Source organism: Suricata suricatta, chromosome 1 (genome assembly GCF_006229205.1).
Source record: "Suricata suricatta isolate VVHF042 chromosome 1, meerkat_22Aug2017_6uvM2_HiC, whole genome shotgun sequence".
Taxonomy (NCBI): Eukaryota; Metazoa; Chordata; class Mammalia; order Carnivora; family Herpestidae; genus Suricata; species Suricata suricatta.
Genome location: NC_043700.1, coordinates 156,034,850 through 156,057,221, shown reverse-complemented (window position 1 = coordinate 156,057,221; position 22,372 = coordinate 156,034,850). Strand labels below are relative to the sequence as shown.

The window sequence follows — 22,372 nt, the reverse complement described above, 5'->3', positions numbered from 1 at the left end:
CATGAGTTCGAGCCCCAAGTCAGGTGCGGTGCTGACAGCGTGAAGCCCGCTTGAGATTCTGTCTCCCTCTCTCTCTGCCCTTCCCAGTTGTGCTCTCTCTCAAAATAAATAAAATTAAAAAAAAAAAAAAAAACTCTTGGCCTTCAGAACTGTGAGTGTCAAGTTTGGTTTTGTAATCATCAGGTTTATGGTCATTTGTTACAACGGCCCTAGGAAACTAACAGGCTTTGATATGGGGAAAATGGGTGCTGCCATCACAAATACCTAAACATGTGAAGGTGGCTTGATAACTGGATAATGGGCAGAGACTGGAAGAGTTTAGAGGCACATCCTAGAAAATTCTACCCTTTTTTAAACAGATTGTCGATAATCAGGGACATTAAAGTTGCTGCTGGTGGAGATTTAGAAGCAAGGGAGAAGCATGGGTTGAGAAAACCGTAGCATCTTAGAAAACACATAGATGGCCTCAAACCGAATGTTGCTAGAAATGCAATGTTAAAGGCACTGCTGGTGAGGACTTAGAAAGAACTGAGGAGCATGCTATTGGAAATTTGAGGAAAGGGGATCTTTGCAATATAATAGCAGAAAACGTGGCCAAAGTGTGTTCTGTTACATGGAAAGCAGAATTGAATATTTAGTGTTGAAGATTTGGCCTGGTTTCTGCCTGCTGCTTAGAGTAAAATGAGAGAGAAAAGAGATTGAAGGAAGGTCTATTAAATGAAGAGAAGCAAGATTTAGGAAATTCTCAGCCTATCCAGATTTTAGAGGCTGTTAAAATTAAGAGATTGGCTTTGGGGAATATGCTCTAGAGAAAATGCCAATAGTGTGGCCAGACAGCCTTTTGCTAGCACTGAAGAGATTGGGTCTGTGACTTATGGGTCCGTACAACCACCTCCGCAGCCACCAGGCAAGAAGATGGGCTCATATAGGAAAGATCTGTGGAGGACCCTCGCCTGATGGCGTAAGTCCACATGACATATATTGGAGACCACAGGGCTTCTGAGAATGCTGAACCAGCATAAACCCTGTCAGCTTGGACTGGAAGGGACAAGTTTGTAGTCATGCATCACAGTACTCACAGGGAACTAAGAGCTAGCATGTTTTGTATGCTTACTATGTGCCAACGCTCTGTCTGCTTTACACATATTAGCTCATCTAATCTAACATCAAACCTATGATCTAGCACTATCGGCACCTCCACTTCTAAGATTTTATTTTTTATGTGTTTGACAAGCACTTTTAGGGCACTCACTGTTTTCCAAGTGCTTTACAAATATTAACTTATTGTTACTGCCTCCATTTTATATTTGCTTATATTTGCTTTTACCTCAGGAAGGCAAATGGCCACCAGACCCTTTTACTTTTTCTAATTGGGGGGTATTTTTTGTGTCCCGTGCTGCATTTGAGATGAATGTAACTCTGTGGTGCTTTTTGTAACCTAGGTTCATATACCGAGTTCTTCAGGGATCCCTGTTTCCATCTCCAGTTCTAAGGGCTAAGCACCTTGACAGACTGACTCCAGAGGAGAGGACTAAAGCTCTCAAGAAGTGGGCAGAGGCTGGAAAGATGGGCCAGGGGACACCTACATATGCTGACCACTCGGATGCCACAGAGAAAAGAACTACATCTGGCCCTGCTTCTGTCTTTGCAATGATGTCAGCATCTTCTTGTCCTGTTGAGCAGGACGACTTATCTGTACTTGAAACTGCTTTGGACTCAGATTGCTGTGAGACTAAGGCCTCAGGGATGGCTGGGCCCCCAAAGGGTTAAAAAAAAGCAGGGTGCCCTCCTTGGAGTACAAGTATTCCTTCAGATTTGAAGACTTTGAAGAAGCAACTCTATCAAGCAAGCATGAGATGGATTTTTCCCTAAGGGACGTGAACATTCATTCTACCGTGCTTGGAAAAGCCAGTGTGATGACCTTTATTGTATGTTTGTAGACACATTTGTAGAAGAGGTTGGAGTGTGACCTGAACAGGGTTTAGGGAAGTGAAATATTTAATTCAGAATCAAATGCTTTTATGAAACTTTTTGGATTTTGTAAAAGCTCTTTTATGGTCTTCAAAGTACAGGCATTCTTAAGGGATTCCTTTGAGATGTTTTTATTTAATTGGGAGATCTCGGATTCCAGGGAAATGTTTTCAATGAGCAGACTCCAATCTGAATTTTTTTTAATGAAGAAAAAGTAGTTTTTAGATCAGTTAGAACTCCAGAGAGAAAAAAAAATGTTATCAATGGTTCATTTCCAGAGAGAAAATTCAAATAGCCTTTTAAATGACAATGTACCTAACCGAGGGCAATAACTGTACTACTTAAATGTAGTGAGTGATTATTAATAGCTTATTTCATGCAGGAAGATGACTTCGGCCGTCTGACTGTAGACGTCAGGCATACCTCTCTGCTCTTGGCAGCATTCTCTGGAGGCAGAGTCTTCATTGGAAAATGGCAGAGGGATGCCAGGGTTCTGTAGGAACATGTTTCTCTCCACTTTCTGTCCAAAGAAGACCTTTTATGAGGTCTGCCTCTATGCAGCCATTGTCAGTTGGGAAACACAGGCCACAGGTAGGGCAGACAGAATCAGCTGCGTCTCTAGCCCATTTGGCAATTTCTTGTATTCTAAAACTTACCATCAAAAAGCCTGATCAAAATGAGACAATCAATTTCAAAACAGTCTTTAAGAGACCATTTGAGGGTTCGTGGTCTGTTCAGAATCCTACAGCCTCTCTGGGGTTGTGACTTTTAAAGATAAGATATTATGAATTAGGACTGCTTCGGGTGGTTCTCAGAAGGATTCCATGAGGTTCTTAGAAAACTTTATTTTTTTAATATATTTTAGGGCAGAAATGTCTATAGCAAGTTACTTGCTGTCGCAAATCAGGTATGCTGGCTTTAGTTGGAACAAAAACGAGTTTACAAAGCAAGCCCGGCAATGATAGATCATCCAGTCTTGTTGAGCTCTTGTTCAAATTCAATATCTATTCATCTGAAAATTGTCAGCCACTAATCACCCAGAATCTCCTTCCTGAAATCTCCAAGCTCATGTTGTCTGTCTGTATCAAGGTCTTAGGACTATTAGTACGTTATTCTCAGGGCTTAATCTTTTTCTGATACCTATTTTCCTGGTCTGACTTTTTTTTTTTTTTTTTTTTTTTTTTGGTAACTGTCTGATACCACTGCAAATATTCTTTTATGTAGACTGACTTCTAGAGCTTTCAAAATCCCACATGGCTAATTGGAGGTTGTTTTATGCTTTTTAATGACTTTTTAAAATACTGTTGAATAAATAATGTGTACCAAAAACTGTCAGCACGCCTGTAGATACCACTGAACCCAGTAGTAATTGCTACCAGAGCTTAGAAGGAACTCTTAAAACACACCTTTTACCAGAACATTGTAATGGCCTTTTCTTCTATGGAAGAATCAGTAATGTCATATCATCTGTTATCCTCCTAGCAGCTGACATTCATTCTCTGAATATCAATAAAGGGTTAGAATGTAAAAGTAAAAAGAATAAGCCAAGAAGACTAAGAAAAAAAAGTCAAGTTTCCAGATGTCAAGAATCTGTACGTAAGAGTAGAAGAAACTCTTGAGTGTTCATGTTATGAGTCTGCAGTCTCTTATCCACATTTCTAAAATCCCAAGAGCTCTGAAATGGAGAGTTTTTTCATAAATTAGGCACAAATTAACAGACAGATGTAAAGCTATTTATTTAATGTCATTATTCAGATATTTTGCTATAAAAATGTGTTGTATTCCTGGGTCCTAAAGTGTATTATATTCTTTAGATTCTGAAAAATTCTGGATTCCGAAACACAACTAACCCTAGAGATTTGGGATCTATAGTAAGTCCTTAACAGGCCTCATTTACAAGTCAGTAACTTTTACGCTAAGTTATTGCATTTTGGTGTTCAATATATTTTCCCAAATTTGAGAGGACCAAGCATTAGATCCTTGTTTCTTGGAGCCAGAAAAAAAATTGATTAATAATATATCTCTTGGGGTGTAATTTTATCCCAAAAGATTTATGAAAGAATTGTTTCAGGCTTCCAAAATGTACTCTATAGACATGAAAGAACCTTGTACTCTTACCAGGATTAAAGTTTTCTTTGGACACTTACGTGACTCAAGACTATTAGCAACCTCTCATTTCAAAAAGCCATCCATTAACTAAAATAAAGGAGCACGATTCTGTGAAAGTGAGTGAGCTCCAAGATAGGTAAATTCGGATTGGTTGATGGCTGGGGGCCAATAGGTATCATGGGGGGCACAGTTTTCTGGGACTTGTTATCTATGTTCCATGTCCATTAAAAAAAATTGTGCCATTTTATTTTATTGCAGGTTATTTAAAGTAAGTACAATAGGTACACTTGACTGACCAGAAGTTGAGCAAGGCTAAAAGCTATGACATTAAATATGTTTATGTTCCTACAACTATAACAAAACTGACATAATGTTCTTCAACTTCCATCCAGTTGTGACCACAGTTCTGTTGCTGGATTTCAACATTCTCAGTAGGTTCACACAAACTAGAGACTAGGAGAGGAATAACATGGAACATGTCAAGACAACTTTTTGAAACCGAAATATGTGGACACGTTGAAAAGAGTAGAAAACTACATGTATAAAATCTGCTGAGGCAGTCTGGGTGGGGGTTGCTTGCTGGTGAAGGTTAGTAGGGACCCCTACTTGTTCAAAAGGCATTTGGATGTTGCAAAATGGAGGCCTAACTAAATTACTTACATGTGAAGATCTGTAGTTTGAAGCTTTTTAGTGGGGAGAGATTGATGTGCATAAAGTGGCCTCGTGCTTAAAAGCATTAAAAATTTTTTGTTTTAATTATCAACAGGAGGAAATGGCAGCAACACTGGATATTAAACATGTTTCAAGGAAAATTACAAAATGTGTTACTCCCGGCAAACTTGCACTGTGCTTTGAGATGCTTTTCTGTGACTATTGTTACCCGTGAATGCAGGAAAGTTGGAAAATATGGAATTGGAGGTCGGGTGCAATTTAATGTTCGTCTTCAAAAATTGAATCTCTCCAGTCTAAAGCAAGTTCTCCTTTGGCAAAGTTTAATCTCAATTCACTGTCGCACAGGCAAAACAAAATGTTTCCTACGAATATTCTTCTAGTCGTTAAAATCTCAGTCAGCCCATCCACATTGAACAAACCCCAGCTCTGGAGAAGGTTCTGTGGAGACTTTTCTATAAAGTTACATCCTTGATTTGAGTTCAGAGCATGCAGCCCTCTAAGGAGTGCTAATGTTGATGTCTGAAGACTTCGTGTTCAATATGTTTCCATTTCAGCTACCTCAATGGATGCTACTTGTGCTTTATCTCTGTCCATCATAAATTCTCAGAATTCTGCAAAATTGAGAAGAGTAATAGTAAGTCATTTAAGCTTGTAAATTATCTTGGCTTTTAATAAAAAAGCAAAAGCAAGTCTCTAGCATTAATATTGCAATTTGCCACTGTGCTCGAGAAACAAAAACTGGCAAAGTTTAGTCATCCTGGATCTCAGGGTCCTCTTCCTGCCTCGAAGAAAGAGTTCCATAACCTGTTCTCCTAGCACCTGCCAGATTCCAGGGCTGATAAATTTTGTGCTAAGGTCAAGGTTAGGCCTGGCAAAAAACAAAATCTGCTTTTCTTTGTTTTTTTTGGGTTTTTTTTTTAAAGACTTTCATTAAACTTGAAATCAGAGAAAACTAAAGTTGAAAGAAAACTGCATAAAATTAGACCAAAACAAGCGCTAAAATTCGTAGGGCACGGCGGAGCATTGCGGTCCAAGGAAAGTGCTTCTGGTCAGCTCTCTGCGGGAAGTTCTCCACAGTCAAAAAGGCCACTTTCTTTGAATGTAGCTGGCAAAAGTCTCTGGTTCTCTTTGGAATTAGTTTAGGAGAAAGGTATGGATGTACATTTGTCTTTGAATCCATTCGACAAAGTATGACACATTGCTGTAAACCCCAGGCCCCAGGACTTTGGAAAAGCACACGGAGCCCCACGACGTTAAACCAAATAATGTCCATTGTCCTCCGGGCTGCTCGCAAACAAGTGGCCCTCCGCTGTCGCCCTGTAATGAAGAGCAGTGCACATTAGTCACTGGTATTTCAGAGCCCTCATGGCATCTGTGTTATCCTGAAGGTGCAATAAAGGCAAATCCAACTTAGCCAACTTCTTGGAAAGTTTTATCAACTCTCCATGCCAGCTGGTGGAGGGAACATGGTTTCCACCCCACAAATGGAACTTTCAAAGGAACATTTTACACTCTGATCTTTAAAAGAATGGAGGTTTCTTGGGAAAGGGCTACATTCTTTGTTTCCCAGGAAATCGGAAGATTTCTCGGTCATTTCCTGTGCTAAATTAAAATCAGGCATCATTTTTCTTTACTTAGTATATCAGAACTCATTCTCTCCTACTTTGATCTCATTAACTTTGAGTCATTTTACAAATGTTGAAAGTATCCAAATGGAACATGCAAAGATTTTTTCTCCACAAAACAGTACTTAGAGAAAGATTCCAGAATAATCCTATTTTTTGCTGAATGAGTGCATTCAGTAAAAGACACTGACAACTTGCTTAATTTCCTAGCAGTTCTTAGGACATTTACAATTAGTATACTTGAATGGGAAATGCCACGTAAGAATTATTTCCAGTTAGGTATTTGTGGATACCCTGTATTTCACATGCACGGAGATTTTCATTCTTGACATCTAACTTGAGGTGTTGCAGTTTTTTTACCGACATATAATTAAGACACTATGGCTTTATAAATGTTAATATTTGTTACATCTGAAAAGATCAGAGATCAGGTGCATTCTGCATGGCTTCAAAAGAGAGGGATTTACTAAGGATGTAAGTGTGGGAACTCATGGTGGGAATTTGCCGATAATCCTTGCCCTGTAAGAATTTCAAACTTGGAATTACATAGATGGTCATCCCCGCTCTGGTCATGTTGGAGAAAAACAGTAATTAGTTTATTGATGCTCCTTTAAATACTTTCCCTCGGATTAGCTCATTTAGTCCTCATGAAATCCCTAAGAGCAGACATTATAATGTGTGTGTTGGAGGCCCTGAGCCGGAAGCACCGGTGTGTAACGTGTCCGCTGGCAGAGCTGGAATTACACCCAGGTGATCAGGCGCCATGGCTCCAGCTCCATAACCATTTCCTCTCAGAAGTGTTAGCAAACACCACTGTTATTAGAGCAAAATGGAGTTTCTGACTGTGCTGTGTGCTTTGTGGAAATGGCGATCCTTACGTTCCTAACATACCAACAAAGTAAGCCTAAATAGTAAGGATAGGCCTTCCAAGAGCTGTGTAAATTGCTCTGCCTGGAAGCCGCATAAAGTTTTTTAAAGCAAAATTTACTAGAAACATTTTGTCAGACAAATTCCACAACTGTTTCGTCTCCCTTTGTGTAACACCAATAGTAAAATGCTGACTTTCCTAGGATGAGCTGTCTATTATGCCAGTGTTACTGAAGTTGGACATGCCTATGTTACCCCCAAAAAAGAAGCCCCTTCAGAGAAGAGAACGGGAAAGGGGTACAGGGTAACTTGGGAGTTCAGTATACTGAAAGACGCTCTCAATAAAATCAAATGTGACTAGCATTGTAAAAAAGGGGGGGAGCATGTACAGGTCAGTATCTCTATACTTTCAGATCAGGAATTTAGCCAAGTATATTGCTCGCAAAATTCTGTGCTAGGATCTATGCAGATGAAGAAGGCACTGTTTTTTGTCCCATAGAGGTCAAAAATCTGCTTGAGTACCAAGCATAACTCTACTTGAAAGCCAGGTATAAGGACCATGAGAAAGGAATCTTCAAAGGACTGAGTGATTACTGCCAGGTGGAGAGAAACAGAAGTGCCTCCCATGATGTAGATTTTGAGTTAGGCCCTAGTAAGGCAAATAGGCAAGTGTCAGGTAGAAAGCAAGAAAAGAGAAAGAAGCAATTCAAATGCAAGGGATTATACGGCAAAAGGCACAATTTTCTTTTTTTGGTCCTTTTCCTTTTTTGTAATGTTAGACTTTAGGCCAAAGTTTATGTTGGGCTTCATTATTGATCCCCATTATTTATTTCTAGACCTTCACAGAAGGGTCCACAGCTTCCACTGTATGCTATGGATGTAATTAAGGAAGTTAATGAGAGGTTCTGGTGAATAATCTTGCTCCAGACAAAAAAGAAGTAGCTTTTGATGATTTGTTTTGTTTTGTTTTGTTTTATATACTCCCTAGGGATGTATTATAGAGTATCTGGTATGCGTTTAAGACTCCAGCAGTGTTGAGTTCCTACCACTTCCAAGGTTGGCAGGACCTAGTTCCTATCAGGCAACATGATATGAACATGGCTGTGCCTGGGCTTCAATTCTCTTTCAAAGAACACCTCCCTTCTCCTTTAGCAAGTAGCAAGGGATGAAGAGGCACTAATTTGGGGTAGGTCTCCAAGTCCTGTGGGGAACAGGGAGAAACTATTAGTTGCACACAAATCACTGCTACCAGGACAGTGTAGTGATTGAGCATGTGGACCCTGACTCTGAACTTCCTGAGTTCATATTCTCACTCTACCATCTTCATGCTGGGTGATATGGGGCAAATCACTTAGCCTCTCTGCCCCCTTGTTTTCTTAGTTTGTAAAATAGCACAAACAATGATACTGCCACATGAGCTGATCGTGAGGATTACATGAGTTATTAAAAAGCACTTGGAAGAGATAGTGGAACACACAAGTGCCAACTGATAGATACTAATGACAAAGTTACCATTCATTGAGTACCAGATGTCACACACAGATAGGTGAAAGATAGGGGCTTTCACAGACATGGACTCGGGTAATCATAAAAACACCCTGAAAATTAGAGTCAGCCCCATGTTGTGAGAAAACTTTCTGGAGAAACTTTTCTAGGTCACATTGTTCTTACAGGCAGAGGTAGGATCCCACCCAAAACTTTCAGGCTGCACATTCTGTGTCCCAAGACCCACACTATGTTGCCTCCCCAAAGATTGTTTTTTGGGTTTTTTGGGGTTTTTTTTTTTTTGGCTTGGGAAGTCAAACCTGGGCCTGTTGCATGAAGGTAGGAATTCCTCCACCAGTGTCCACCTCAGGTGGACGATTTGTGGTCAGGAAGCAGAAGACACTGTGGCCTTGGTGAAATTCCAAAGGAGCCACCTGCCTCCCTCTTTTCCCAGGAATCACCACTGGACCATTTCCAGTCCGTTGATTAGTTAGGCCACCAAAAATGTTCTTTTATTATATTGTGTGAGTGGTAATGATACTGTTGATCTCTTCTTCAATTCTAAACTGTGAGGGACAATCTGATCTGCTCCACAGCAGTGAGGTGACAAGGGTCTTTCATAGTGGTAGTGCCCTGTTATAAACTTCTTTGAAGCAGAAAGAGAAATTAACAATCCCATTTACAATTGCACCAAAAATAATAAGATACCTAGAAATAAACTTAACCAGAGAGGCGAAAAACCTGTACTCTGAGAACTACAAAACACTGATGGAAGAAATTGAAGATGACACAAAGAAATGGAAAGACATTCCATGCTCTTGGATTGAAAGAACAAATATTGTTAAAATGTCTACACTACCTACAGCAGTCTACAGATTTAGTGCAATCTCTATCAAAATACAGCACTTTTCACAAAAACGGAACACACAATCCTAAAATGTATATGGAACCACAAAAGACCTCAAATAACCAAAGTAATTTTGAAAAAGAAACACAAAGCTGGAACTTTCACGATTTCAGACTTCATGTTATATTACAAAGCTGTAGTGATCAAAACTTTATGGTAAAGCACAAAAATAGATACATAGATCAGAATAGAAAACCCAGAAGTAAACCCACAATTATATGGTCAATAAATCTTCAACAAAGCAGGAAAGAATATCCAATGGGAAAAAGTCTCTTTAACAAATGGTGTTGGGAAAACCAGACAGCATGTAGATGCACAGGCAATAATGTCCCTGACATTGGCCACAGCAACATTTTTTCTAGATATGTCTCTTGAAGCAAAGGAAATAAAAGCAAAAATAAAAATGAACTCTTGGGACTACATCAAAATAAAAAGCTTCTGCGCATTGAAGGAAACAATCAGCAAAACTAAAAGACAGCCTATGGAATAGGAGAAGACATTTGCTAATGACATTTCCAATAAAGGGTTAGTATCCAAAAAATGTAAAGAACTAATACAATTCAACACCCACAAAACAAATAACCCAATTGAAAAATGGGCAGAAGACATGAACAGATATTTCTCCAAAGAACATATCCAGATGGCCAACAGACACATGAAAGTATGTTCAACATCACTCATCATGAGGAAAATGCAAATCAAAACTACAATGAGGTATCACCTTACACATATCTGAATGGCTAAAATCAAAAACAAAAGAAACAAGTGTTAGTGAGGATGTGGAGAAAAATGTATCCCCTCGCACTGTTTGTGGGTATGCAAACTGGTGCAATCACTGTGGAAAGCAATACGGAGGTTCTTCAAAAGATTAAAAAAAAACTGTCCTATGCATTATAGTAATGCATTACTGGGTATTTATCCAAAGAATACAAAAACACCAATTCAAAGGGATGTGTGCACCCTGATATCTATGGAAGCATTATTTATAATAGCCAAATTGTGGAAGCAGCCTAAGTGTTCATTCATTGATAAATGGATAAAGAAGATGTGGTATTTATTTATATACAATGGAATATTATTCAGCCATAAAAAGAATGAAATTGTGCCATTTGCCATGACATGGATGGAGGGAGAAAGTATAATGTTAAGCAAACTAACTCAGAAAAAGACAAATACCATATGATTTCATTCATATGTGAAATTTAGGAAACAAAGCAAATAAGCAAAGAAAAAAAAAAAAGATAGACAAACCAAGAAAGACACTCCTAATGATAAAGAACAAACTGATGGTTGTCAGAAGGGAGGTGGGTAGGGGGATGGGTGAAATCAGTGATGGGGCTTAAGAAGTGCAGGTGTGATGAGCCCTGGGTGACATGTGGAACTATTGAATCAGTATGTTGTACACTTGAAACTAGTATAACATTGTATGTTAACTATACTGGAATTAAAATTAAAAGATGGAAAGAAAAAAACTAAACTTTTTGTCCTTCCCTGGTTTCCAGTTCAATATAATATTCAATGAATGTTTATCATATGAAAATAAAAACGGCTCCCTGTATTGCTAAGTTAGCACAGTGCTCAGGAAACCACTGTGACTGCTGAAACTACCGAAACTACGGTGACTACGAATGCTGCGTGTCTAAAGTGATCAACTCAGGAGCGATCAACTCCCAAGAGAAAGGCCGTTCTCTCACGCACCCTGGAAGGGGGGATGTTGTGTATGCTTTAACACCATCTCCTTGATGGCTGAAAACATCTGCTGGTGTCCCTCTGCTGTGGTGGGGAGGGGTGGCGGGGAGGGGCTGCCTGGTTGGAGCCATGATGAGCACTAGCCCCTCATAGAACTTGTTTGTCCTGCTGCTAAGATGAGCCAGGCAACTGCATTTTTTTTTCCTTTTGCTGACCCAAGGGGCTGTTTCCCACGCAGTAGACGAGGAAGCTGAGGGCAACCTGGGTGAAGGGCACGGAGCTAGTTAGGGGGGTCGCTTGGGTACTGGGTAAATAAACATTGGTAATAGACAATCTTCAAAAAATATCCCCAGAGGGCCACATATGAATCACAATGAGTTTATATGGACCCATCGATGTTATTGCTGAACTGAATCCGCTCAGTAACCAGAAAGCAATTTACCATGCACGAGTCGACGGTGCCGGACTCATAGCCGGCACATATCATCCGGGTGGTGATGGTCTTCATGTCGAAGTAGGACTGGCAGTGCTCCAGAGAGATGATGCGGACTTCTCCCTCTTGCAGCTTAAAAGGCACTGGATTTATTTTTAAAGGAAGAAGAAACACAATATATAAGAGGGTAAATTGACTCAAAGATGAGGCTAGTTATATATGAACTGGTTACATCTGTATGCCAGGAACACCATAATCTTGACTTAAAGCATCATTTCAAAGACAAGCCTTGTTTGGTGTCAGAATTTTCCAATTAGAAGTGTTTATTGGAATCATCTCGTCAAAGTCCTTTATTTTATCCATGGGAAAACTGAGGCACAGACTGGTCCAGCAACTTGGTTAGGTCACTTGGCTTGTGCTTTTCCCCCTCTTAATATAAACTACAAAAAAAAAACAACAGCTACTAATGTGAAAAGGGAAATAATCAAGCCAAAGCCCTGCCCCCCAGATGGGAGGATGACGGATCAGCATTAGTGGAGCCCGCCCGCCCCCCTCAGCTAAGGTACAGAACATGCATCTGGTCTAACAGGAGAATGATTGCCCTATCTTAGGTTTAAAGAATACATCTCATCATGTGCTACCGTAGCCATTACTGGAGGTAAGAACCTTTAATCCTAGAGAAGATGGTAAAGATATGTCGAAAGGAACAAAGCCATCCCTCCTGTCAGTGGCGGGAACATGGGAATTTCATCTTTTTTCTAAATTGTCACAGAATAATCATGGATTTACTGAAGCATAATCTTTTGTTGTTTAGACCTTCTACCAAATTATACACACTATTCTCCTTATGGATAGTGATAGTAAAGAAGTGCATATGTACAGGGCAGTTTATGGGAAGAGAGAGTCCTGTCTGGAAAAAAATCAATGGATGGAGACAGTCTCAATGAGTTGTGAAAAGTAATAGTAATAAGAACTAACATGTATTGGGCACTAGCACCAGGCCAGGACCTGCATTTGGCATTTTCTGGGCCTCCTGTCTTTAATCTTTGCAATAATTCTGTGAATAGACAGTTGCTATTATTTTTTCCATTGTAGAGTAAGCTAGAAAGTCAGGGTCAATCAGACCTTTGTAACTGAATTCGGACCCCTGTTCTTCATGCCATGCCATATATGTGTGATGTCATGTGATTGCTCTGAGTTTGGTGTAGATGTTGTGGAAACAATACAGGGAGACACAATACAGAGCATATTCTGCTGCTTTGTCACATACAGTGTGAATTATAGCTCTGAGATACCAAGGGCCACAGGAATGCTGATGTCACACATCCGACACCGCCTTCGAAGGTCTATGGAAGCTCATCAGGTGGCATTGACTCATTTCTATCTTTTGACTTTTTTTTTCTGTCCTCCGCTGATCACATAGAAAAGAAACTCAACTTAGCCCAAAACTTATCTGACTGAATTTTAAAAAGAAGAAAAAAAAAGTGTCCTTCAAATCGGCAGCAGCTCAGGTAGATAACAGGACATCAATATACATCAGCTTTCCCGAGAGCGGTGCCCAGCACTTATGTTAAGTAAATGTCTTATTGATTTCATTCTTATTCTAAACCTTTCATAGGTCCAACAACATGAGAGAGTCCACCATGGGGGCTGGGAGTAGGTAGTACAAATTGTTTAATTTTTATGTTTTGTAGGATTAAATCATCTAGGGAGCCAAACTATTTTAATCAATTTAAACAGCCGAATAGCAAATCCGGTTTACAGCTTGTTACAGATGTTGACAAGACCAAATCATAACAGCAAATTGGAAATGTGACCACGCTGCCTGACCGCAGGACTGAAACTGCCTGGTGTCCGGGGAGCGGCTCCGAGGGAGAGTGACTTGGCCTGCAGAGTGCAAATCCCTGGTAGAGACAAAGCCAGCTACACTGACAAACCCTCTCTCATGGGGCAGCCCCAGGGCATCGGCAGCGGCTCCCTGGAGAAAGAATCTGGGGTGCAGAGAGGGACTTTTGAGGCTGCATGTGAGCGTGGCAGGTCTAAGTACCAAGCAGTGCTGGCATCTCCTGTGTGCATGGAAGGCGGGTGTGTGACACACGCACCTCGTATTTGCTCTCTGTGGCTATATTTTTAGAAATGGACATGGGAGACTGGTGCTAAAGGCTGGGGGGTAACAAAGTGTTTTTCCGGTATAAGGCGCAAGGCCAGAGCTCCTGAGAACGGTAGCTTACTTTTGTTGCCCATGTGCCCCCAGCCTGTGATGTAGCAGTATGTATTGGGCTCCAAGGACTGCTCTGGGCCGGGCAAGCAGACGGGCCGCACGAAGCTGGTTTCATTGATGTCTTCATGTAGCTGCACTATGCTGATGTCGTAGTCCACCACCGCTCGGCTGTAGCGAGGGTGCAGGATGATGGACTTCACAAGGCGCGTCTGCATGAACGTCGACGGGTGGTCCAGATTGTTGATGCCAAACACCACCTTCCAGACGGCAGCGCTCTCTCTCCTAAAATAATCAATCCAAGAGCTATTGGCATCTTAAACTCAAATGTACATTTCAAAAGGTACATGCAATTTAAAAAAAATTTATTTATTTATTTGGAGAGAGAGCCAGCGAGAGGGAGAGACTGAGACAGAGAGAGAGAATCTCAAGCAAGCTCCGTGCTGTCAGCACAGAGTCTGACATGGGACTCAAACACATGAACCTTGAGATCATGACCTGATCCAAAACCAAGAGCTGGATGCTTAATGGACTGAGCCACCCAGGTACCCCCAAAATGTACATGCGATTTTTAAAATATTTTATTTATGTAAATAATGCCTCTTTCTCTGCCCAATGTATTCATAGAGGAAGCGCCTCTCTAATGGTCTAAGCAATTTGTAAATAAGTATTCTTGTAGAAAGCAAAGCTCATGCTTCTAGAATGGGACTATTTCAAAAAATAAAACTTGTTCAGTTTGGAAGTCAGGCAGGGTAGTTACTTGCTTCATTGAGTGGGAAATATAATAAAAAGACATGAAGAAGAGAGAGGAAATTCTGGGGCATGGAGAGTCCTGAAAGATAAGTGAGTAAAGTGTTTTAAGGTGAGAATTGACTAGAATAATCCCAGCAAGTGCTCAAAAACAATGCAGTCTTATGAGACTGACCACTGGAAGTTGTGGGAGCCTTTTTAAGCCTTTGGCTTGAAATTTCCAAAGGTTCCTCCAAAAACTTGCCATTTCTTGGAGGCACTTGCTCCTTCTCAGAGGAATTTCTTAGTCTTGGCTTTTTATTCTCCTTCCCTTTCATTTTTCCTCTTGTCTCCTCTTCTTCTCTGCTCTCTAGTCTATGTCAAGTGTTCCTGGGCTCTAAGGTCAGTCTTCTTATTCCCTATTCATCCTCTTGAAGATGTCATCTAGTCCAATGGCTTTAAATGCCACCAAATCCTGGTAACTCATAAACATATATCTCTAGCTTTACCTTCCTCCCTGAGCTGCAAATTTGAATACCCAATCATCTACTCAACACATTCCCTTGTATGTTTAATGATAGGTAAGACATTTTAGTGCTTACCACACTTTTCACAATGTTCTAAATATTCAGAATGCATTTTACAGATACTTAGTACTTATAACCATGTGACACAGTTGAAAAGTCTTTCTCTTATCCCATATAATAATCATCTGCATCAGCACGTCTTCACCACTCCACTTTCAAATATACCCTGAATCTTACTGTTTCTTCCTCTTCTACAATGAATCTGTCAAGTACTTGGACCACAGCAATGGCCTCCCAAAAAGAGGCCCTTCTACACTTAGCTCCCTGAGCCCATTTTCCTCATGGCAGCAGAGTGATCTTTTTAAAAGCAAAATTAGAGGGGCACCTGGGTGGCTTAGGCAATTAAGTGTCCCACTCCTGATCTGGGCTCCGCTCATGATCTCACAGTTCATGAGTTTGAGCCCAGTGCAGAGATCACTTGGGATTCTCTCCCTCCACCCCTCCTCTGCTCTCTCTTTCTTTCTCTCTCTCAAAATAAATAAATAAGTATTTTAAAAAATTAGATTGAGTCCATCTCCTGCTCATAATTCTCCAGAGAAATTGAATCACACTGGAGACATTATAAACTTCTCCCCATGGTCCCTGAGCTGACTTGCTCCATTCCAACCCCAAGAACTTTCTAGTTTTGGACATACTGAGAATGTCCCTAACCCAGGCTCTTCCCTTTCCTTCTCTCAGCTTCCATATGGTTCCTACCTTAACACATTCTTTTCTTTGAGGTCTCAGCTCAAATACCACCTTCTCACGCTATCCTCCTTGGCCCCCCAGTCTAGGCTTTATTCTGTCTCCATCACTCTCTACCCTGCTTTAATTTTTATCCCATTGATATCAATGACATCAACATACCTGTTCATCTATTGTCTGCCTTGTACCGAGCATATAAGTTCCATGAGGCCAGGGACTTGGCTGGTCTTATTTGCAGGCCCTGGGAACTGGTATGTAGCTGGTTCTCAGCAAATATTTGCTTCATGATGGCTTAATGCATGTAAACACTAGTAAAAACATTTACTAGTGGCCAAATCTGGCTACCTAAGCAAGGTCTATTCTTCATCACCCCCTCTACCATTCCCAGTCCCGCCTCCTCCAGAGTAGGCCAGAAGCAAAGGAGTTGAGAGGGCCACACTGCCAGTGAGCTTTTCTAGCAAGTACTCCCTCACATAGCATTAGTGTCAGCAAGCCATGTCAACTGTCCCCACTTGGGAGCTTGTTCAACTAAAGCAGGTTTATCTGACCCAGTAGGGAATTGTTTGTTTTTTCAATCCAGGATGAACATTGCATCATGTGGGGAGCTCTTAAATACTGACTTTCTGGGCACCACCTCACATTAATTGAAAGCTTTGGGCTATGTGGGGCCTGGGAATCAATATTTTTATGAGATCCCAAGGAAGTCTCTGACAAAACCTCACCCATATTCCTTCTTCTTCTTCTTTTTTTTTTTTTGCATGCTTTTCTTCACTGTATTCTCAAGCATGCCAAAGATTCAAAAAGTTGAGATTTCAGGAGGGTGAGGAAAGAAGTGGCCAAGGTCAGTGTTCAATCTGTTTACAGCATTGCTGGATTCTTGGAGTACCCTCTACTAAAACCCTCCTCTAAAAAAGGTAGTCCATGAGTTGTAAAGAAAAATAATCTTAGGGCTATATGAATGGGAATTGATGTCATTCTTTGAATGCAGATAGATAGATATAGATATAGATATTAGCTAAAGACATATAGACAGGCATAGATACATAGCAACTCCTCCTCCAAACATGGTGCTAGGGATTACAATAAGTAAGATATTGTTCCTGCCCACAAACTTTAGAATTGAGTGAAGATGAACAATTAGTAAAATGTAGGAAGTGTTATCTCATGAACATTTCAAGATGGTATTACGGAATTATTTTTCATTAAATAAGGCCATCATTCAAAGAACATATCTTTCTTTCTCTCTCTTCCTCCCTCCCTCTCTTCCTTCTTTCCTCCCTCGCTCCCTCTCTCTTCCTTTGCCTCCCTTCCTCCCTTCCATTCCCTCCCTCCCTTCTTTCCTCACTTCTTTTCCTTCCTTCCTCCCTTCCTTTTCCTCCCTCTCTCTCTCCCTCCCTCCCTTCCTTCATTCCTTCTTCCCTGCCTCTTTTTCCTTCCCTTCCTTCTGTCTTTCTACCCACCATCCCTTCCTCCCTTCCTTTCTTTCCTCTCTTCCCTTTTCTTTCTCCCCTCTTCCCTTCTTTTTCTCCCCCCCAGTCCCCCTCTCCTTCCTTTCTTCCTTTCTATCCCTCTTTCACTTCCTCCCCTCCTTCCCATACAATGGTAAGTGTATGACGATCTGAGAAATTCAATATTCATTTGAGATTCTATCATTTAAGGCATCTGAAATCAAGCAACAATTTATTTCAAAGTTGTGTCTATGTAATAGCTCCTTGCCCTTGATTCATAGCTACTAAATTTTGTTTATAACAAATACTCATCCATTTGCTTAAATCACAAGCAGTATTTCAAACAGTTGAACACTGCAAATTATTTGTAATAAGATGAAATCGCGTTAATCAGAATTAATTACTATGTTGTGCTTAATATAATTCTAACAGTGAAAAATAAAACTGCTAAATGTTATTAACTTGTATCTAGTAGTTTCTTGCTACATAAATTACTGTCCTTTTGGCATTAACACCCATCAAAGCAGAATACACAGGAAATTCACATAATTTTTGTCATCTGCGACATATTCTTTTTCCTATTAGTTATGAGTGTGACGGAAAAAATAAAGTCTCTTTTAATGTTTTTTTCCAAGGCTAGCAAAAGCCAGGAAAAACCACAAGCTGTTGTTTGAAACAGGCATGTGAAGTGAGGGAATTGTGTCTAAATGGTAAATGGGCATTTAACACATGCCAGAAAGAATGAGTCAGGAATAAGAGCAGAGATAGTCTGTGTTGGTGGAGGGTTCACCTGGCACTTCAGTGAAGAGTTTGAGAGACAAGCCAATTACAGCAGCTGAAAATCTTCAGCAAAAGGAGGATTTTTTTCACACTGAGCTGTCAGACCTCAAAGCAGCAGTACAGAGAGCCAGCACATCCGTAAAGAAGTTTCTGCAGAGACCCCTCATGCTCTGGGAGGGATGAAGCAGGCAGAGAGGAAGCCCGGAAAATGGCAGAGGGGCATGTGGGTGGCTCTGTAGGCTAAGTTCTAACTCTTGATTTAGGCTCAGGTCAGGACCTCAGGGTCCTGAGACCTAGCTCCATGTTGGGCTCCACACTGGGCTCTTTGCTGGGCATAGAGCATGCTTGAGACTCTCTCTCTCTCTCTCTCTGTCTCCCTCCTTTCCCCCTTCTTCTGTCTCTGTCTTTGCCCCTCCCCCAACCGATGCACGTGTACACACTAACTCTCCCTAAAAAAAAAATGGCTGAGGAAAACATGAAGAGACCCCTTTTCTCCTTCCATTCTTGCTCCAGATCTTATTTCCTTGTCTGAAATTCATATTTAAGGTCTAATTTGTTCCATGCCTATGTGACTGCTTTAAAAATGGATACACTTTACGGTGAACATTGAGATAACATGATTTTAACCTAGAAATCTTCAACCATCAGCTCTAGAGAGAAAGTCTAGCTTCGCACACATCTCAGATGACACGCAGGAAAATTTACATGAAATTGCAGGCACAATGTCTCTGGTCATAAGAACTGGTCACTTTGGTTTATAATTTGCCATCCTGAATTCTAGTTTAGACACAAAAATGTTACATTTTTACTTACTTCAGCTAGCCAGTTTTAAAGATTTTTCTAACTTTTTAAGAGCACAAAATTTCCCTTTCTTCCCTTTCTGATTTTGCTTTACTATCTTATATTTAATATTTATCATTTTAAGAAACAAAAATGAATATTTATAATTAACACCTGCGGTAGAAAGCACCCTATTTTTACAAGTCTTCCTACATAAATAAGCACAGCAAAGTGGTGATTTGGAGGTAGTTTGGAGGTGACCAAATTCACAGTAAGTAAAGAAATATCACACGATGGCATTGTTGCTGTTCTACAAATCTTACAAACCCTTACTTTTAATATTGTGCTCTGCCCTTGGTATTTCTAAAGAATTCTCCACAACACACCTGGTGGACAGACTTTAGAAAAGGGAGATCACAGAGTGAATGTGTGAAATGATTGGCTGTAGGTCATAAGGACAGTGTGTCAGTCACAGGCTCCGCCTACCATCTGCATCTCAACTCAGGCACATTGCAGTCATGTTGCAATGCTTGGTGCAACCTAACCTGTTTTCTGAATGTTCACAGGAAGCCAGAGTTCTGGATTCCTTGTATGGAATCCACATGTTTAAATGCTGGCAAAACTTACAAACAAACAGCAATACAATAAGCAAAATAAACCAGCAGCCTAGATTTTATTAGTGTAAGAATTCTACGTTATAGCTTTCCATGTATTTCTATACATATATTTCAAGTGATCTTCTTACCAACTTCGAGATGGGAATAGGAATTCTAATTTCACTTTATAGAAGAGAAAGCTGTGACTCACAGCAGATGAGTCACTCATCTAACGTCACAGAGACAGTAAATGATGGTGACAGACCAGCTTGATGGTCCTTTAAACCCCTAGAGCACACCCTTTCTACCAAACCTCTCTGAAACAAAGAGAGAGATCTATAGGCATCTACATAGGAATCAGGCTGCCGCCACAGAAAACATGTCACGTGGTGGAGACTCAATGGTGAGTGAGAAGATAGCAGATAGCAGGAAGAAATCTTCTCCTTCCTGAACATATCGTCCTGCCACGATGGGGAGCTAGCCACCAGTGGCAAAATTACAGAAAGTGAAAAATCCTATTATCCCAGGATCCAAAAAAGCAAGCGAAGGGAGTAGTCAGATACATATCATAGACATTCAAGCTTCAGATTTCAGAATGTTTTTTTGGGGAAAAAAGGCAGACATGATATTGTGTCCTGGGACTCTTCAAGCAAGTATAGCTCAAGAGACGTGAGAGAATTAAAGTGCCAAATTCTGATGCTACCATCACAAGTGACTGCGGTAAGAAAATGAAGAAACATCTAAAAAGCAAATGTGAATGCATAAGGATCCCAGAGCTTTGCAATTAGAAACTATCACAAATGAGTGCAGTAACTATTGGAAAGTTTTTGTCATAGGCTGAGCAGGGGTTTGTTTAAGTAGGAAAAAAGTTGGAAAAATAAAAATGGCTTCCCTGCAAATTAATGAGCAAGAACAAGGAAAGGGCATAGTTTCTGTATGTGGCAAATAATATTACTAAAGAACTAAGACAAAACAGAACTATCTGAAGTTTTCTTTGCTTCCAGTTTCTCTATTCAAAGAGAATTTCTTCAGACAACATGCAGAAGATTCATTTTTCCATTTGATAAAACATATGGGGGCTCAATACATTACAGTGTGGAACAGATATGTGGTCTAAGATTTGGGAGGACTCAGTGAGACATCATGGACCTTCTGTAGATAAATTAACATTTCTAGTTCCACACAAGGTACAGTCTTAACTACTCAAACAACTGCACATTTGAATCATCCAGAAGATGAGTGGCTGCTACGTGCTGTGCTGAAGGAAATGAAAACACAAAGATGAGAAAGACAGTTCACACTCTCATAGAGCTTTTATTCTACTGCATTAAAGAGTATATAAAGAAATAATATTATCTCAAGCACTCAAGGACTTAAAAGTGACAAAATAGGGTAATATGATAGATGACTGAAATAGTTCAGGAGCATGAAAGCCCTCAATGGCACAAATAAAAGGGGGAGAGATAGAAAAAGAGAAATAGGTAGGCCACTGAAATAAGAGGAAAATAAGAATATTTTTGTTATTCTAAAATAAAAGTGAAGAAAGTATTTTAAGAAAGGTGTCATGATGAAATACTAGTGAGGGTTCCAGTAAGTCAGAAACTGGAAAGTCACCATTGAATATGGCAAGATGGAAGTCAACAAAGACTTTGATAAGTGCCATCTTTGTGATGACCTTGATGAGTGCTCAGCCAGTGTGCAATGAGGAAAAAATGAAAAGTGGAAAAGGGGAGACAGTGACTGTACCAAAGTCTGTTAGCTTTACTGTGAATACTAGCCAAAATGACCAGTAGTTGAAAAGAAGTGGAAAGTCAAGAGAAGGGGACTCAAATTAGTGATTTCAAGGTGTGTGTGTTGAAGGGAATGACCCAGCAAAAAAGGAAGAAACTGATGATGTAAAACAGAAATGATGATTTTAAAGTCTTGCCCACAAATGTACAGCCAATTAATTTTTGACAAAGCAGGAAAGAGTATCCAATGGAAAAAAGACTGCCTCTTTAGCAGGTGGTGCTGGGAGAACTGGACAGCAACATGCAGAAGAATGAAATTAGACCACTTTCTTACACCACACACAAAAATAAACTCAAAATGGATGAAGGACCTGCATGTGAGACAGGAAACCATCAAAACCCTCGAAGAGAAAGTAGGAAACAGCCACCTTGACCTCAATTGCAGCAAATTCCTACTCGACACATCCCCAAAGGCAAGGGAAATAAAAGCAACAATGAACTATTAGGACCTTATCAAGATAAAAAGCTTCTGCAATGCAAAGGAAACAATAAAAAAACTAATAGGCAACCGATAGAGTGGGAAAAGCTAGTTGCAAATGACATATCAGATAAAGGGCTAGTATCCAAAATCTACAAGGAACTCACCAAACTCCACACCCAAAAAACAAATAATCCAGTGAAGAAATGGGCAGAAGACATAAACAGACACTTCTCCAAAGAGGACATCCAGATGGCCTACAGGCACATGAAACGATGCTCAACATCACTCATCATCAGGGAAACACAAATCAAAACCACACTGAGATACCACCTCACACCAGTCAGAGTGGCTAAAATGAACAAATCAAGAGACTATGGATGCTGGTGAGGGTGTGGAGAGACAGGCACCCTCCTACACTGTTGGTGGGAATGTAAACTGGTGCAGCCACTCTGGAAAACAGTGTGGAGGTTCCTCAGAATACTATCAGTAGAACTCCCCTATGACCCAGCAATAGCACTGCTAGGGATTTATCCAAGGGATACAGAAGTGCTGATGCGTAGGGGCACATGTACCCCAATGTT

General features: G+C 40.4%; 2 protein-coding genes and 1 long non-coding RNA gene across 10 annotated transcripts in view; 2 read left to right on the top strand and 1 right to left on the bottom strand.

Annotated features, from left to right (window-relative positions):
• ATP10D (ATPase phospholipid transporting 10D (putative)) overlaps positions 1-4,191 on the top strand; it is a 109,584-nt gene extending 105,393 nt beyond the window's left edge. For 4 of the 5 annotated variants that reach the window (XM_029946203.1, XM_029946193.1, XM_029946183.1 and 1 more), the window contains one exon: positions 1,443-4,191. In XM_029946203.1, the coding sequence (XP_029802063.1) occupies positions 1,443-1,770 (328 nt within the window). In that variant the 3' untranslated portion in view covers positions 1,771-4,191. The remainder of the gene's footprint in view (positions 1-1,442) is intronic. The other variant, XR_003911541.1, reaches the window with a different exon arrangement.
• The window catches only part of CORIN (corin, serine peptidase), a 256,347-nt gene continuing 237,104 nt past the window's right edge, over positions 3,130-22,372 (bottom strand). For all 4 annotated transcript variants that reach the window (XM_029946248.1, XM_029946227.1, XM_029946242.1 and 1 more), the window contains 3 exons: positions 13,990-14,261; positions 11,768-11,901; positions 3,130-6,069 (listed from right to left, as the gene is read on the bottom strand). In XM_029946248.1, coding sequence (XP_029802108.1) covers positions 5,887-6,069; positions 11,768-11,901; positions 13,990-14,261 — 589 coding nt within the window. In that variant the 3' untranslated portion in view covers positions 3,130-5,886. The remainder of the gene's footprint in view (positions 6,070-11,767; positions 11,902-13,989; positions 14,262-22,372) is intronic.
• LOC115297987 overlaps positions 19,850-22,372 on the top strand; it is a 3,786-nt gene continuing 1,263 nt past the window's right edge. Inside the window, exon 1 of the long non-coding RNA XR_003911549.1 lies at positions 19,850-19,983. This is a non-coding gene — a long non-coding RNA (uncharacterized LOC115297987). The remainder of the gene's footprint in view (positions 19,984-22,372) is intronic.